This window comes from Merops nubicus, unplaced genomic scaffold (genome assembly GCF_000691845.1).
Source record: "Merops nubicus isolate BGI_N331 unplaced genomic scaffold, ASM69184v1 scaffold53309, whole genome shotgun sequence".
NCBI lineage: Eukaryota > Metazoa > Chordata > Aves > Coraciiformes > Meropidae > Merops > Merops nubicus.
The window spans coordinates 2,739-16,084 of record NW_008631373.1 but is presented as its reverse complement, the minus strand read 5'-3'; the positions used below and the strand labels follow the sequence as shown (position 1 = coordinate 16,084).

The following is a 13,346-nucleotide window of genomic DNA, read 5'->3' as shown; positions in this document are numbered from 1 at the left end:
ATCCCAAATCACTGATATTGATAAGGAACGATCTGGACATTTCACGTTACTATTGAGGCCTGAGGTTGTATAAACATTTTAAACACATCTGTTATAGAGCCACACAAACTCAGCTTTTCCCAGGGGTGAATACCTCCAGCAGAAGGATGAACCAGAAGCACACCAGCAGCTGCCCAGACATCTTCCTAGGTCACCAAACAGCAGGAGTTCTAGCTCTGAACAACACAAGCACTTTGTCTAGAAACGTTCCCGTCTCACAGAGGTTTGAAAGGCTTGGACTCTGCAGCAGGGAGCTCGGGTGGAAGCACGGCTGCAGTGCTCTACACAGCATAGTTCTCTTCCCAAAACGACCATACTGCACCAAGCTGCAGCCCTCCAAAAGCCAGGCAGTGATCGTCATCTCTACGTTGTTACAGGGTTGAAAACTCACATTTGCTTTAATTCATAGTGAGGAACAGCAAAAACTGTGTTTAAATACTTTAATTCACACACTTCAGTATACTGAGAAATACAGTACAAATGACAAGACAACCAAATGATGCATTGGGAAATTTAGTAATAGAGTCCTTGCTGTGAAAAACTGGTATTTACAAACATCAGTGAAGAATATGGAGCAGATGTTTCTCAAAAGAGCCTTCTGGGAGCTTAAGTCACAAGAGAGGCCATGACACAACCGACCATGGACAGGTTTTCTTCAGTTTCACATGTGTCAACGTGGAGTTCTGTGACTTCACTGAAGCTGCAGCTCCGACTCGGAGACGGAACCTGGCCCAAGTTCTCCAACAATACAGATCAGCCCCAGGTAAGGATCTGAGCAAAGGACACCGTTACAGAAACACTGGATGAGGCCAAGGAGGGTGCAGAGACTTCTATGAGATGTTGCACAATCACACTTCCTGCGCCCACACAGCAAATCAAGGACACATTTCCCAGCTTTTGTGACTAAGCTTCGCAGCCTCTCATTTCAGCTGCCTTCTTTTAACAAACAAAGGAAAAACTATTTGGGACTTGAAAACATCATGTGATATCAAGAAAAATAACTAGGAAATTTTGACTCTGAACATTTACACTGGAGGTTCAGTATAAGATTGGCTAGTTATTTCTTTGAAAGTAAGATCTCATGTACTTTACAGCTCTGAGCAGTCAGGTTTGCTGTGAGCATTTTCTGAAGAGAGAGGTGGGAAAGGTGCAGACACTTTTGGTCATGTTTGGGCACTAAAGAACACAGATCTCAAACAACTGTTCTGTCAAGAGTACACCAAACACCCCTTCCTGACCATAACAATACCAAATCCCAAATGTTACCTTTCTCATTTGGAAAAAAAATAAGATGTGATAAATTCCACTCTGTGATCTATTACTTGTATTTTAAGCTCAGGGTTGGTTTTTTCTTCTGTTTAGTGCAACGTCAGAATATATGCATAAACACATTCAACACAAATCCTAAGTCACAGCATCACAGTATTTCCAAGCTAAAGAGTAACAATTTTTTTTTTTTTTAAACTGTTAACATGCTGGTATTTTCTTGTAAGTAGTTATTACTAATTAAAAGTTTCAGCTCTTAAAAGTAACATTTTTACAGTATTCTGATGGCTAATTTCTAAATAGAAATAACTACTATACATCTTGAAGTTATAAGCTACAAAAATAAAAATCCATTCTGTTTAGCTATAAAAATCCTAGAAAGAGAAGATGGCTGGAGATACTCTAAGGATTACAACAGTTAGTAGCAGACAAAATGGCTTTTGAGGGATGTAAACTTTGAAGATACAAATTGCAATAAACTCACAATACAAGTTCCCACTTACTCTTAAAATTATTTTTATACTGAAACTTACAAACAAGTAGCAAATGAAACAACGCAAAAAAATTAATTCCATACAGCAGTCAGGGTATACAGCACAGTAAACAGGGCAGTATTAACAAGAAACAGAGTAAAATTTTTGAATACATTCATACTTTTGAACAGTTAAGGGCTGGATCCTCAGCCAGTGTAAGTCCACATAACATCACTAGGTTTAGTCAAGGCATGTGGCTTTACTCCAGCTAGAAGTCTCTCCCTGAGATGCCCAAAACCTGAACAGGGTATTCAGCACTCTTAGTGAGGATAAAGAGATTTTGTTCATGCCATGCTTTTAGAACTGTGGCCTTAACAAAGCTGAAATAGAGAATGTGTAAATTCAATATACTCAACTGCTAATTGGAGAAATGGTCTCTGTTGTCTCATTCCCATGTTCCCAGCTATCATTTCTCAGAAAAAAAGGTCAGAGCATTTTTAAATAAGTGGTTCACATTGAGCAGGATCAGATACATACTAGTATTTTTAAATCTGAAAGATACTTTAGTTTACTCCTAACTGAAGAATCATTTGTTTTTTACAAAGGAAGAAAACTGCTAGTAGTCAGTATGAAACGCAGAACAAAAGATGATTTTCAGTTAGAACACATGCAAAAATTCCCAAGTGTCCTACTCTTACCATAGATTAACTAACTAGGTTACAGTGGTGCTCTACCAAAAAGCATTTGTTGCCACGTTATTAAGAGTAACTACTTTAACATTGATACCAATATGCTGCTTGCAGCTAAGGTACAGTGCTTTGGTTTTTTTAACCAGTGAGATACAGTAACACACACTATTAAAAGTTGTGAGCTTCAGTGCAACATAACAGAGAGTCAGAAGGAACTGGCCAAACTGAAACCAGAACCTTTAACTATCAGTTCTCGCAGCCTGTGGAGAACAGGCAGGTTCCTCTCCAGCAGCAAAGAGCAAAAATTGTACTTTCAAAACAGGCTGGGGGACTGGGAACCTTTGGAGTCCTTTCTGATGTCTTCCAGGTGTGGTGCTGGTGACTGGAAAAGCCAAACAAGTGGGTGGCTGGCCTATGAGTGAGCTGTGTGAAGCCATTCCAGTTTTTCTGACTAGCTAGCTGGCATGACGGATAAAAATGGAAAGGCAGAAACTCACTGCCCTGCAGAGCTTTTGATGCTGTCCCAAATGGCATGGCCAGCTGAAAGTAAGTCAGCATAAAAAAAGTAATTAAATGACTGAGCAGCATTGTCTCAACAAGGTGTTTTTCTCCAAGTGTGTTCAAACATGGCAGCATTTTCTTTTGCAGCCAGGACAAAGTCTGTTTTCTGACAGCAAGTATTTAAAGCTTTTAACTAAAGTAAACGGTGTTTCAAGTTACTTAGTGCATAAGAAAAGCAAGACCTGGGGAAAAAACCCTATGAAGGGGAAACACCAAAAGCAAACATATGAAGAGTATCAAATGCAGAAATTATGATATATATTCCTGACAGTATGAATATTAAATGGAATTTATAACAGTGCTGAGAAAAATGTTCAAATTTTAACATAAATCCAAATTAATTTGAAACAGAAATATTGCCACTGAAGTAGAAAGAAAACACAAGACTATGTTCTTTAGTAACTGCAGGAATTCCAAAGTGCTGTTAAAAGTATGCTCTAAGTACTATCCTAATCTGCTTTAAACACCAGGAACAATAGTCATGCTTAGAAAAACCTCCTGCCAGTGAATACCATGCACCTAAGCTGATTTTGAAAACCAAGAATACAAGTTTAGGCTTCAGACACCTTTTTCAAAAGTCCAGACATGGAGAAAAATTCAAAATGCAGGTGAGATTTGTAACAGCTTAACCCTGCTATGAATTGCTGAAGTGAAAACACAAGGTAAAACCAAGCCTCTGAAGTTCTATGCACCTGAAAACAGGTGCCCGGATCCTCGCAGGGTGGGTGTGCCCTAGCGAGCTCAGAGCAGGGCAGAAGCTGACCCACAGGAAGGCTCCCCACACGAGTTTAAGGTTTTTATACTGCACATCACAGGATTGACAACTCACAGTAAACAAAGTTATCTGAACCTGACCAAACTTCAGTTAAGCTCCAGTATGCAGCAATACAACTTAAACTGTGAATTCACTCGAATGCTTGACAGTTGGTGTTATTGTTCACCTCGGACATTTTACACAGAGCTAGACTGCCAGAAGAATCTCCTCACTATCTGTCTTTTTGACACATGGCTGTCAGTATTTTCCCAATGTTGATCAGTTACTACTGTAAGGAGAACTCCTCCGTGGTGCAGCCGAGGCCGGGTCCCCTCTCCTGGACAGAGGATGTACTGCAGTGATTTCAGGTTTCCAGGCGGTTTTTGGCAGAGCTACAGAGGAGCTATCTGTGCTGGTGCTTTACACACCTACAACATTAACAGTTTCACAGTAGCCACACACACACGACAACACCAGGCAGCTACAGTTACGTTACAAATCAGAACAGTCTGTCTATGCTAGCGTTAGGTCTGCGAGCCCACTGCTGACACCGACTGGCTGCAGCTCGACTACAACTTAAACCAGTTCCATAAAAGTATCCCAAAGCAGCTTTAACCCCATTTGCAACATACTGGAAAGGAGGATACACTGACATCAAATGACAGCATGTTGGAAACAGTAACACCTCCCAACAGATTCTAGTGCTAACACCATGTTTAAAAAACTTTTTTTTGGTCGCGTGTATGGCAGCTACAGGCAGTTACAAAGGAAAGATAACCCCTTGTCTCACTGGGAAGCAGACATTCAACCCTACAGAATATTCCTCATGCCATAAATACAACTTTACAAGAGGCTCCCCCATGCTTATGATGCCTGCGTTGGCTACCTAACATTTGCTGCAGTCACTTATAGGCAATTTGTGAAACACAAACTTCTTTGCTTCCATGTGCAAGAAGGGGTTGATCTGTCCAGTGGAAACAAGACCATTCACCAGGGATTCTCCCAAACTAACGCCCAAGTAGATGCTACTTTCACTTCTAATTCTTTGCTTCTCCAAAAGGAATGCTGGATTTGCATTTCCCAAAGAGGATTTCACACATTTAGGACTGGACTTGTGGCAGGCTGCAGCTAGCAGGAGGATCTGTCTGCACAAAGATAGGAGGACATCGCTGGTACCACCCAGGCAAAGCACAACAGGAGAAGCCAGCTCACCTACTGTAAAAAAGGGAGACCTGCAAAATCTTAGCTTCAATTATTGATTTCTCCCTAGGTGTCAGGAGTTGAAAGAGTGACATTTTTGAAAGTTAAAGGTTCTTAGGCTATAAAAGAATTTGAATAATCATCCAATCAACTTCAGGTAACTCTTTAAACTGGCTTGTGAGTGGTTTAGATCAAGTAGCCAGTGGTGTCACTTCTCTTGAGAACACAGTACCTTTCCTAGCACATACCCTGCTTTTCCAGAGACCTGCTGTTTGTTTGTAAACAATAGTTATCTAAAAACCACAGCATGGAATTTAACAACTTTTAGGATGCAGACGGTTACAAGTTTATAAAAAAATAGTAACTTGTCTCATAAGATTTTAGAAGCTAATACGATTTGAACTTCATAACTGAAAAAAAAAAGAGTGGCAGATTTACCTAACATAATAGACTTTTGGGTATGTAAAACATTTTTTACATAGATTTAGCTATTACTTTGTTCTCTCTATTTACATACAATAATTAAGATGAGGTGTATAAGGCTAATGAATATGGAACTTATAAATGGCTTCTGCTTTACAGTTCATTACACTCTAATCACATTTTCAGACAGCTATAAATTCACTGGTAATCAGTAGTATTTAAGTTTAGTACATACACTTTCTACAATGAATACCACCAAGTTAAAAACGGTCTCCAAAGAGGATTACAATTGAAGGTTTTAAAAATACTGACTCTGCCAAGGTTTCAATAAATTATTTTAAAATATAAATAGTTCATTCACTGTTAATGCAAATGCCATTTGATAGATTACGAAAACCAGTTTCATTTTACAAAACCTAGAAACATAGCCTACTTTACCCAACAACACAAAAAAAAGGGCTGGGGAAGTTCTGACAAAAGCAGCAACGTTCCAAGTTCAGACCAAAGCTCTCAATTTCTCTTACCATCTTGTCTTACACAGCACACATTCAGCATAAATTCTCCTCCTAATTGGAAGATCACTAACTAAGTCAACTGGACTTTGCTGAATTACTTGGTGACAAATTTTAGGCCTCAACTCACAGCCTTGCAGGCTTAAAATATCTACAACAAAAAAAATATAAGGAAGCAGATTTTCACTTCTGTTAATGAAGGTGTTTTCACCTGAGAAGCTTTTAACCTGAGGAGCTTCAGATATGCCAAACAGACAGTTTCCATGTAGCATTCTGCATGTTCTTAACCTTTACTATCAGTATAGGCCAGGAATCTTTTCCTCGTCCTGCATTCCTATAGGAAATGAAGTTTCAGGTCCAACATGGTATCTTTGACTCCCCTAGAACCAGTCAGAAAACAAATGCTTCCATGCTTTTTTTCATTATGAAATTACACACATCAATGCCAGAACTTGCCAGAACTCTGCAAATTTAGCTCTTAACCTCCACACTTAAAACTGGAACAGTTAACAGACTGACTTACTATTGACCATTTCCAGGCAGTTACAAAAACCAAACACATTTTTCAGTCATCATGATTTCTTTAAAACCCTCCTCCAAACAGCTAGAAAAGACAGATCTTTTGTCCAAGTTTTCCTCAAAAAGCCCCCTCAAGAACTACAATGTTGCTATTTACAAAAACTAGAATTAGTCTGTCACTAAAGGGAAGCAAAGTCAGTCACAGGGTCATTCAGTGCAAGCCTTGGTACAATTACTGTGGGCACTCAACACTTCAGGAGTACTCTATGGCTTAATATGCCACTAACTAGAAAAGGTTATTTGCTAACAGAACATTTCCAGAAACCTTTAGTCCAAAAGCATTTTTCTTGCCAAACAGCCTCCCAAGAGCTCTCAGATCCTCTGCTCCACTCCCCCAGCCAAGCCCATCAGATAGGCACTGCACAAGCAGTTGCACAGGGAAGTACTTCTCTTGCTCCCAAAAGAGATGGCAGCCAGGAGCAGGCTGTTGTCAGAAAATCAGCTCACATCCTACTCAGTCTGGTTTCCTGCTCTGGAACTGTTCTGGGGAAGAGGGCAGGTGGACACAGGCCAAACTCCCAACATTCCCCTTTTCAGGAATGTCAAATGTTTTGCATACTACAGTGTGTACGTGCAGATCTGATTCCACAGCAAGAAAGGGCTGTGGCATCTGTTTCTTTCCCGCCATCTGAGTGACTAACTCCTCCAGCTAGAAGGGAAGGCTGGGCATCACCAACATCTAAAAGGCAACACAGTTGTGGTGATTCAGCCGTGACAGCTTGCACGAACATCAAAGCATGGCCTTCTCCCCAGCTCTGCTTCACTCACAGCTATCAGCCTTGCAGCATAAGCCTCCATCCAGACGAGGTGTTCAGTGTTTTTCATGAGCTGAAGTTCATGGCTGGATTGGGTGCTGAGTTCCACAAGCTCTACACATCTTCATCTGTCTGTTCTCTGCCCTGCTCTGGCTCAGAGGTGCTGGAGGCGTCGTCGTCGCTCTGCTCCCCCGCGTGGCACAGCATCAGCGCGCGCGTCTTGTGCGTGATGGTGACCGTGCAGGGCCCCTGCGCCCAGGGCTCCCCGTCCACCTGCATGGGCATCTGCGAGCTCTTCAGGATCAGCTGCCGACAGAACACACCACAGCAGTTCAAACAGCTCTGAAGATACCTTCTACAACTACAGCATACTGGTGCTGCACGATTTCAGCTTGGCCAGGGAGAAGCTTAGTGTATAATTAATTGCACTCAGGCCACCAACCGCAGCAACAGAGGGCTGTGAATTATTACACAATTCATTGTTACTACACAGGAGAAGTATCTAGCTCAACCACAACCACCACAGAAGTATCTAGCTCACCCACAGGCTGCAACTTCAGACAGGTGAGTGCTTGAAATTCTATCCTGTGTATTAACTCCCTCCCCCCTCCTTTAGGGGCAGAGGTACATAAACAGCACTTACCCTCACTGTGTGTGCCTGGCCTAGGCGGACAGGATTGGCCAGTTTCACCTGAATCTGGGCACAGTGGAAGGAACCGTGGACGCCAACAACTTCCAGAAGTCCATCATCATGTCTATGATTCAGAAAGGAGATTCTCTTTAGTGATGCTCATGAGCATTAGAATACCTGTCCAAATATTCCACAGTTCTTTTATGGCTCTTCCTATAGAAAAGACAGATGTTACTCTACAAATATGTTTAAACTATCTATTTGTGCTGGACAACAAACCCCTCTGAACAGCAAAGGAAGCCATACAAAACAGTGAGCACAGAGCAATACACCAGCTGGTACACCCTACCTAGCTTCTGGAAATGATATGATTTTCCAAGGCACATCAAGCATATTTAAGGCCCACAGTGAATTTCTCTTCCATAAATTTGTAAAATTTTCTGTCTTTTCACTCAGTTATTCACCTACAAGAAAATCTTTTATTGGTCTAATTATTTAGATTTTGGCAAAGGACCTTGCCCAAACATTTTTTAGAAATCTAGGATTGTAAGCCTTGTAACAGAACTAGGACATCTATTTGTATATATGGCTTCTGAAGAAGGAAGACACAAGAGGGAGTAACTAATGTACCCACCTATTCTCTTCTTTAATATTGCTCCAGCCAACTTACTCAAGCACGGGAGTTAAGTTTTTGGCTTGCTTTATTTTTGCTTTTATAATATAACCTCTGTTAAAGACTTTTATATTCTGATGTATCATCTACTTTTGAAGGCTCCATTTATTTTTAACAGGCTTTTCAATGCTATTGCTTAATCGTGCCAGACATTCTCAGAAGGTGCTAAGAAAAACTTGATGTGTGAGATGCACTTAGTCTGAGTCTCTAACGCAAGTAAGTAAACAACCCAAGACTGTCACAAGGAATCCTTCTGATTTTCACACAAGTCTGGCTACATTAAGCACAGCCTACTGGAGGGAACTGCTTATACTACAAGAACTGCTACAGGAAAAAAAATATTAACTCTGCACCTTGCCAAAGGGTAAGGCTCATCACCCATTCCTTCCCAGAGCCTGCAGCCACCTCCCCAGTATCCAATATTCAGGACAATGATGCCTTCCAAATTGGGCAACTCGATTCTCTCACCATCCAACTCTAGCTTTAGAAGACAAACAGAACTTAATTACTGTGGATCAAAATCAGAATTCAATATAAGCTAGTTATTCTCTTTATGCATTTCACAGGCTTCTGCTTGAAGAAAAACTTGCCCTGTACAAATAGGGGCAAATGTGTTTTCTTTTCATACTTTAAAAAAAATTATTTCTGATTTCACAAGGTATCTTAATCTGTAACAAATTTCTGTACATAGAAATAAAGAAAAAAGGAACTCTCACTTATGTAAGTCTCTGATGTTAAGGCAAATTTTGGCTGAATATCAGTATTTGAACTCATAGAACTGAGTCAAGGCCAGGAAAAAAAGAAGAAAGAATTTTCAGGAAGCTCAAAGACATGAATTACATGAAGTAAGCTGCAGATTGCAAAAGGAACATCAAAAATACTCCAAGTGTAGAGCCATCCGTATACAAATATCACTCGGATGTAAACTGCAAGGCTCTTCCCCTTTTCTGTCACAAGGCAAGCTTCCACACTCCACTGATTATCCAGACAATCAAGCAAGTTAAAAAACTTACCTCCACCTTTTTGTTAAGATCTTTACATTCTTGTACTAAGCAGTCTTTGGTTCCATAAAAAAAATAAACAGCCTAAAAAAAAACCAAAACAGAACAGGGAGAATGGCAAACACTGCTAGAAAAAGACAATATATCAAGTAGAGGAGTAAAGCAATGTAAGGCAAAAAATAGCCTTACCTCAACAACTGTAAGGGGAAAATGTCACCTTAACAAACGCACCTTATTAATAATTCTGCTGGAAAAGAGAGAAGGAGTCTTCTCACGATGAGCATGAAAATTTAAAGCCATGAGAGCATCAGGTCCTATGGAAAAGTAGTTGTTCATTGTGAATACCTGTAACACAGAACTTATCGTTATGGTCTTATTAAGTAACATTATTAGGGTTTAAAAGTCACAGAGTTTATGGGAAGTAGGTAAATAGAAAAATAAGTATAAACATACAGGTTTTCCACTGAATCCATATTTATAGGTGCAAACCATACCTTTGGTTTCCTTAAGTTGTAATATCCTTTGTTTGTTACTTGAACCTTCCACCTGAAAAACAACAGCCATTACTTAGCCTCATGGCAGACTGCTCTCATATCAAAGGTGTAGTTAGAAATCTCATGTCTATACCAGGACTAAGCCAAAAGATACAAATTCAGGTAAATTATGAAAGAGTTAAGCTTTGTAGAACAACTAAAGACTAATTTTGGGCTGCAGTTATTTTGCATTTGCCTCCAGCCATATTTGTATTTCTTTAACACAAGTTAGAGTTGTTTACAGTTCTGCTGTAACTGCGTGTCAGTAGAGCTACAGGAGGATTTGGTTCTACAGAATTTACCTTCTCACTTACCTGTCCAGTTTGATTCCATCTGCCTCCATGACATTTCGTAAGATTTGTTCCACAGGGACTTCTCCAGCATACCCTGCACCCCAGCCCAGTGTATTAGACAAGTCATTGCCTGTTCCCAGAGGTAAAATTGCAACTTGTGGAATATAACGTTCTTGCCCCTAGGATACAAAACCCATAGGTATTAGCTCCCCTTTCAGCACTCATTTTCTCTCTTTTATCCCCAGATGTTCAGGGAAGGTAAGTATCATCTGCAGTGCAGAGCAATGGAGGTGGCAGCCTTAGCCATGGCAGGTGGCACATGTAAGCACTTATTGTGGGGATGGTGCAAAGGAAGGAGGTGCTAAACCACTGTGAGAAGAAAAGCAAATACAAGCACAATGTGGAAATCATACATTACTAACAGTGAACAGAACACTCCTCCAGAAGAATGATGCTTTGGACCTAGAAGTGGAAGCCTGAAGTTCTCATCTGATCTGCTGACTTGCTGCAGCTATGGTAAGTTACTGTTACTGCACACGCATCTGGGAAGTGATATGAATGCTAAGAGAGACGTAACACACGAGGTTGTGAACCACAGGAAGACACCAAAATGCTCTTACAAGACGTGAGTGAGGTTAGGTCTAAAACAACAGAAGCACATAATACTAAATTATTCAACCACAGACAGAAATTCACACACTCAGAGAAGGAAAGTCAGTGTCTAAATTTCAGAGATGCCACCTACACACAGAGAGCCAACTGTCATCAACAGATGGAGCAGATGATAATCACCTCTGCAGACCACACAGTGACAGAAGCACACATTCAAAATGGCCACTTTAGCAAAGGTTGTTGCTCTCTTTCCACAGGAGAGTAAACAGTTATTTCAGATGCACTATGACCTTAGAAATTCAGCTGTGAAAAGTATGTGCAGTAAATGGAATCATGGTTACTGTTTTTTCAGGAAGAGTTATCAGCCAGGTAACCTGTATTTGAGAGTCAAGATAAATGGAGCAAATAACCTACGGCTGATAATGAAAAGGTTTTGCTGATAATCTCAACTGGAGTGTTTATGTAACTCCAGGGACTCAGTTTGAGTTCTGGGAAACAAAGAAAAACCCAGATTTCATGAACTATATTGGCTCTAAAAGGCAATATATCAAGTATCCAAGACCAAGTAACAATATGGTCATATTCATTAACCTTTATCGTTACACTTAATTGCATTTCTACTTTATCAGTACATAAAAATTCTCAACCACTAGAGAAAAAGTCTATTAGGAAAACCACTAAAGCCCTAGTAATTATTCTTCATTCTTAATTTTCTCAGGAGTTCTTAGCAGAATCCTGTAAATTGGAATATCTTCCATTTCAAATTAACAGTAGACATACAGGTTATTTTCCTCCTCTACTTGCTGTTAGTAGGTGAAGCTGCAGACTGGTAAGATTCTTTAGAATATGAGATAAGGAGCAGAAGCAAGTTACTGCACCAATACATCCACTGGCAATATAACCAGCATAGCCAGCAAAATTATGAGGCTATTGTAAAATACTGAGTGCACTGGGAGAAATAAGCAGTCAGAGCACATTAGCCATTATTAGCAATGCCATTTATGACAAAATAAATCTGTTGAGACAAGAGAAAAGAACAACACATAAAACATTCTGCAGCTTGTTATTTTCTTGTTTTACAGAAAAGAATGACTGTAAATAGAATTTAAAATCTAAAGTTTTCCCTGAACTACAGGGATCCTTAACAAGATACTTTCCAACCCCAGTACGAATAAACAATTCTGCAAATATTTCTCTGTAGACTTGCTCAGGAAGAGGAAAACAATAAATGCAGGTAAGAGATCAGGTGTACCACTTCAGCAGCTCCAAAACTCATTTCACTGTAAGATATCTTTTAATTTAAAACAAGTACCTTTATCTTCATTTCATCAATTGCATCCAGGACCCAGCCTACTGTGCCATCCCCACCACAGACCAGAACCCTGACAGCATTGCAAGGCAGCAAGGTGCAAAGTTGGAGTGCTTTAGCAGGTGCAATTTTGCTTAGATCAAAGACCTAGAAGAAAGGAAAAGGAGCTCCATAAGTTTACAGAACACGACTCAAAACTTGCCTCGCAGATGAATGAACTTTTTAAGGTTCATTCTAAATAAAGATGTCCCACTGGCATTATTACATTAGCAAATGAGCTGTCTTGACTTTTAGGAGCAGGATTTGGTTTCCCAAATTCACCACAGAGCTCCAGCTGCTTCACTAGGCATAAGCACCATTGATAAACTGAGCTGACAGAGTCCTAAGAACAGTGTTTCTAGAGCATTATGATGAATTCTGTGAAATGAAAGACTTCAGATAAAAGTTACTTTCAAATACTTAGCGTATACAGACATTTAGTCTTTAAAATCTTATTGGGATGTTTTTAAAACAAACACATGCTGATTTCTATTAGGCTGTATTCTAAGGCTGGGTTTTGAACTTTAAAGACAGAGTATTAAGGTGCAGCCAGGAAATCCAAGGAACAACTAACTGCCTTACGTCAACATCCTGTGGATTTTAAGGGGAAAGAGAGGACATGAAGCAGCAGCTGTAAACACTGACATTTTCACAAGTGCAGATTTAAACAAAGACAGGTTTCAAATGAATAGATGTAAATATTTCACTTTCTAAAACTGTGCACTATTTCTAGAGCCAGATACTTATCATTAACAGTCATTAACAGATTTTCTTCATGTATTACAATAAATAAAAAAACGAGACCAGTAGTAGAACAGTAACAAACTTGGGGGTGGGAGGAGCCTCTGCACCTTTGGACTCTATACAAAGCTATTCCTTCTGAAAGAACAAACTACATGAATGTTTCCTTATCTTCCACAAGATCCTACTGACATTGTGTAAGCAAAGTTATATTTATTCTTATTTAAACTTTTATTTTATTATAGTGGCTTTACACTGTAAAT

The 13,346-nt window shown here is 39.8% G+C and overlaps 1 protein-coding gene across 1 annotated transcript in view; it reads right to left on the bottom strand.

Annotated features, from left to right (window-relative positions):
* Positions 1-7,365: 7,365 nt before the first annotated feature.
* Positions 7,366-13,346, bottom strand: part of DGKE (diacylglycerol kinase, epsilon 64kDa) — a gene marked incomplete at its 5' end in the record, with an annotated part of 8,715 nt that continues 2,734 nt past the window's right edge. The window contains 9 exons of the mRNA XM_008947518.1: positions 7,366-7,557; positions 7,895-8,006; positions 8,909-9,036; positions 9,569-9,640; positions 9,788-9,901; positions 10,051-10,102; positions 10,404-10,561; positions 12,307-12,450; positions 12,660-12,720. Of these exons, the coding sequence (XP_008945766.1) occupies positions 7,366-7,557; positions 7,895-8,006; positions 8,909-9,036; positions 9,569-9,640; positions 9,788-9,901; positions 10,051-10,102; positions 10,404-10,561; positions 12,307-12,450; positions 12,660-12,720 (1,033 nt within the window). The remainder of the gene's footprint in view (positions 7,558-7,894; positions 8,007-8,908; positions 9,037-9,568; positions 9,641-9,787; positions 9,902-10,050; positions 10,103-10,403; positions 10,562-12,306; positions 12,451-12,659; positions 12,721-13,346) is intronic.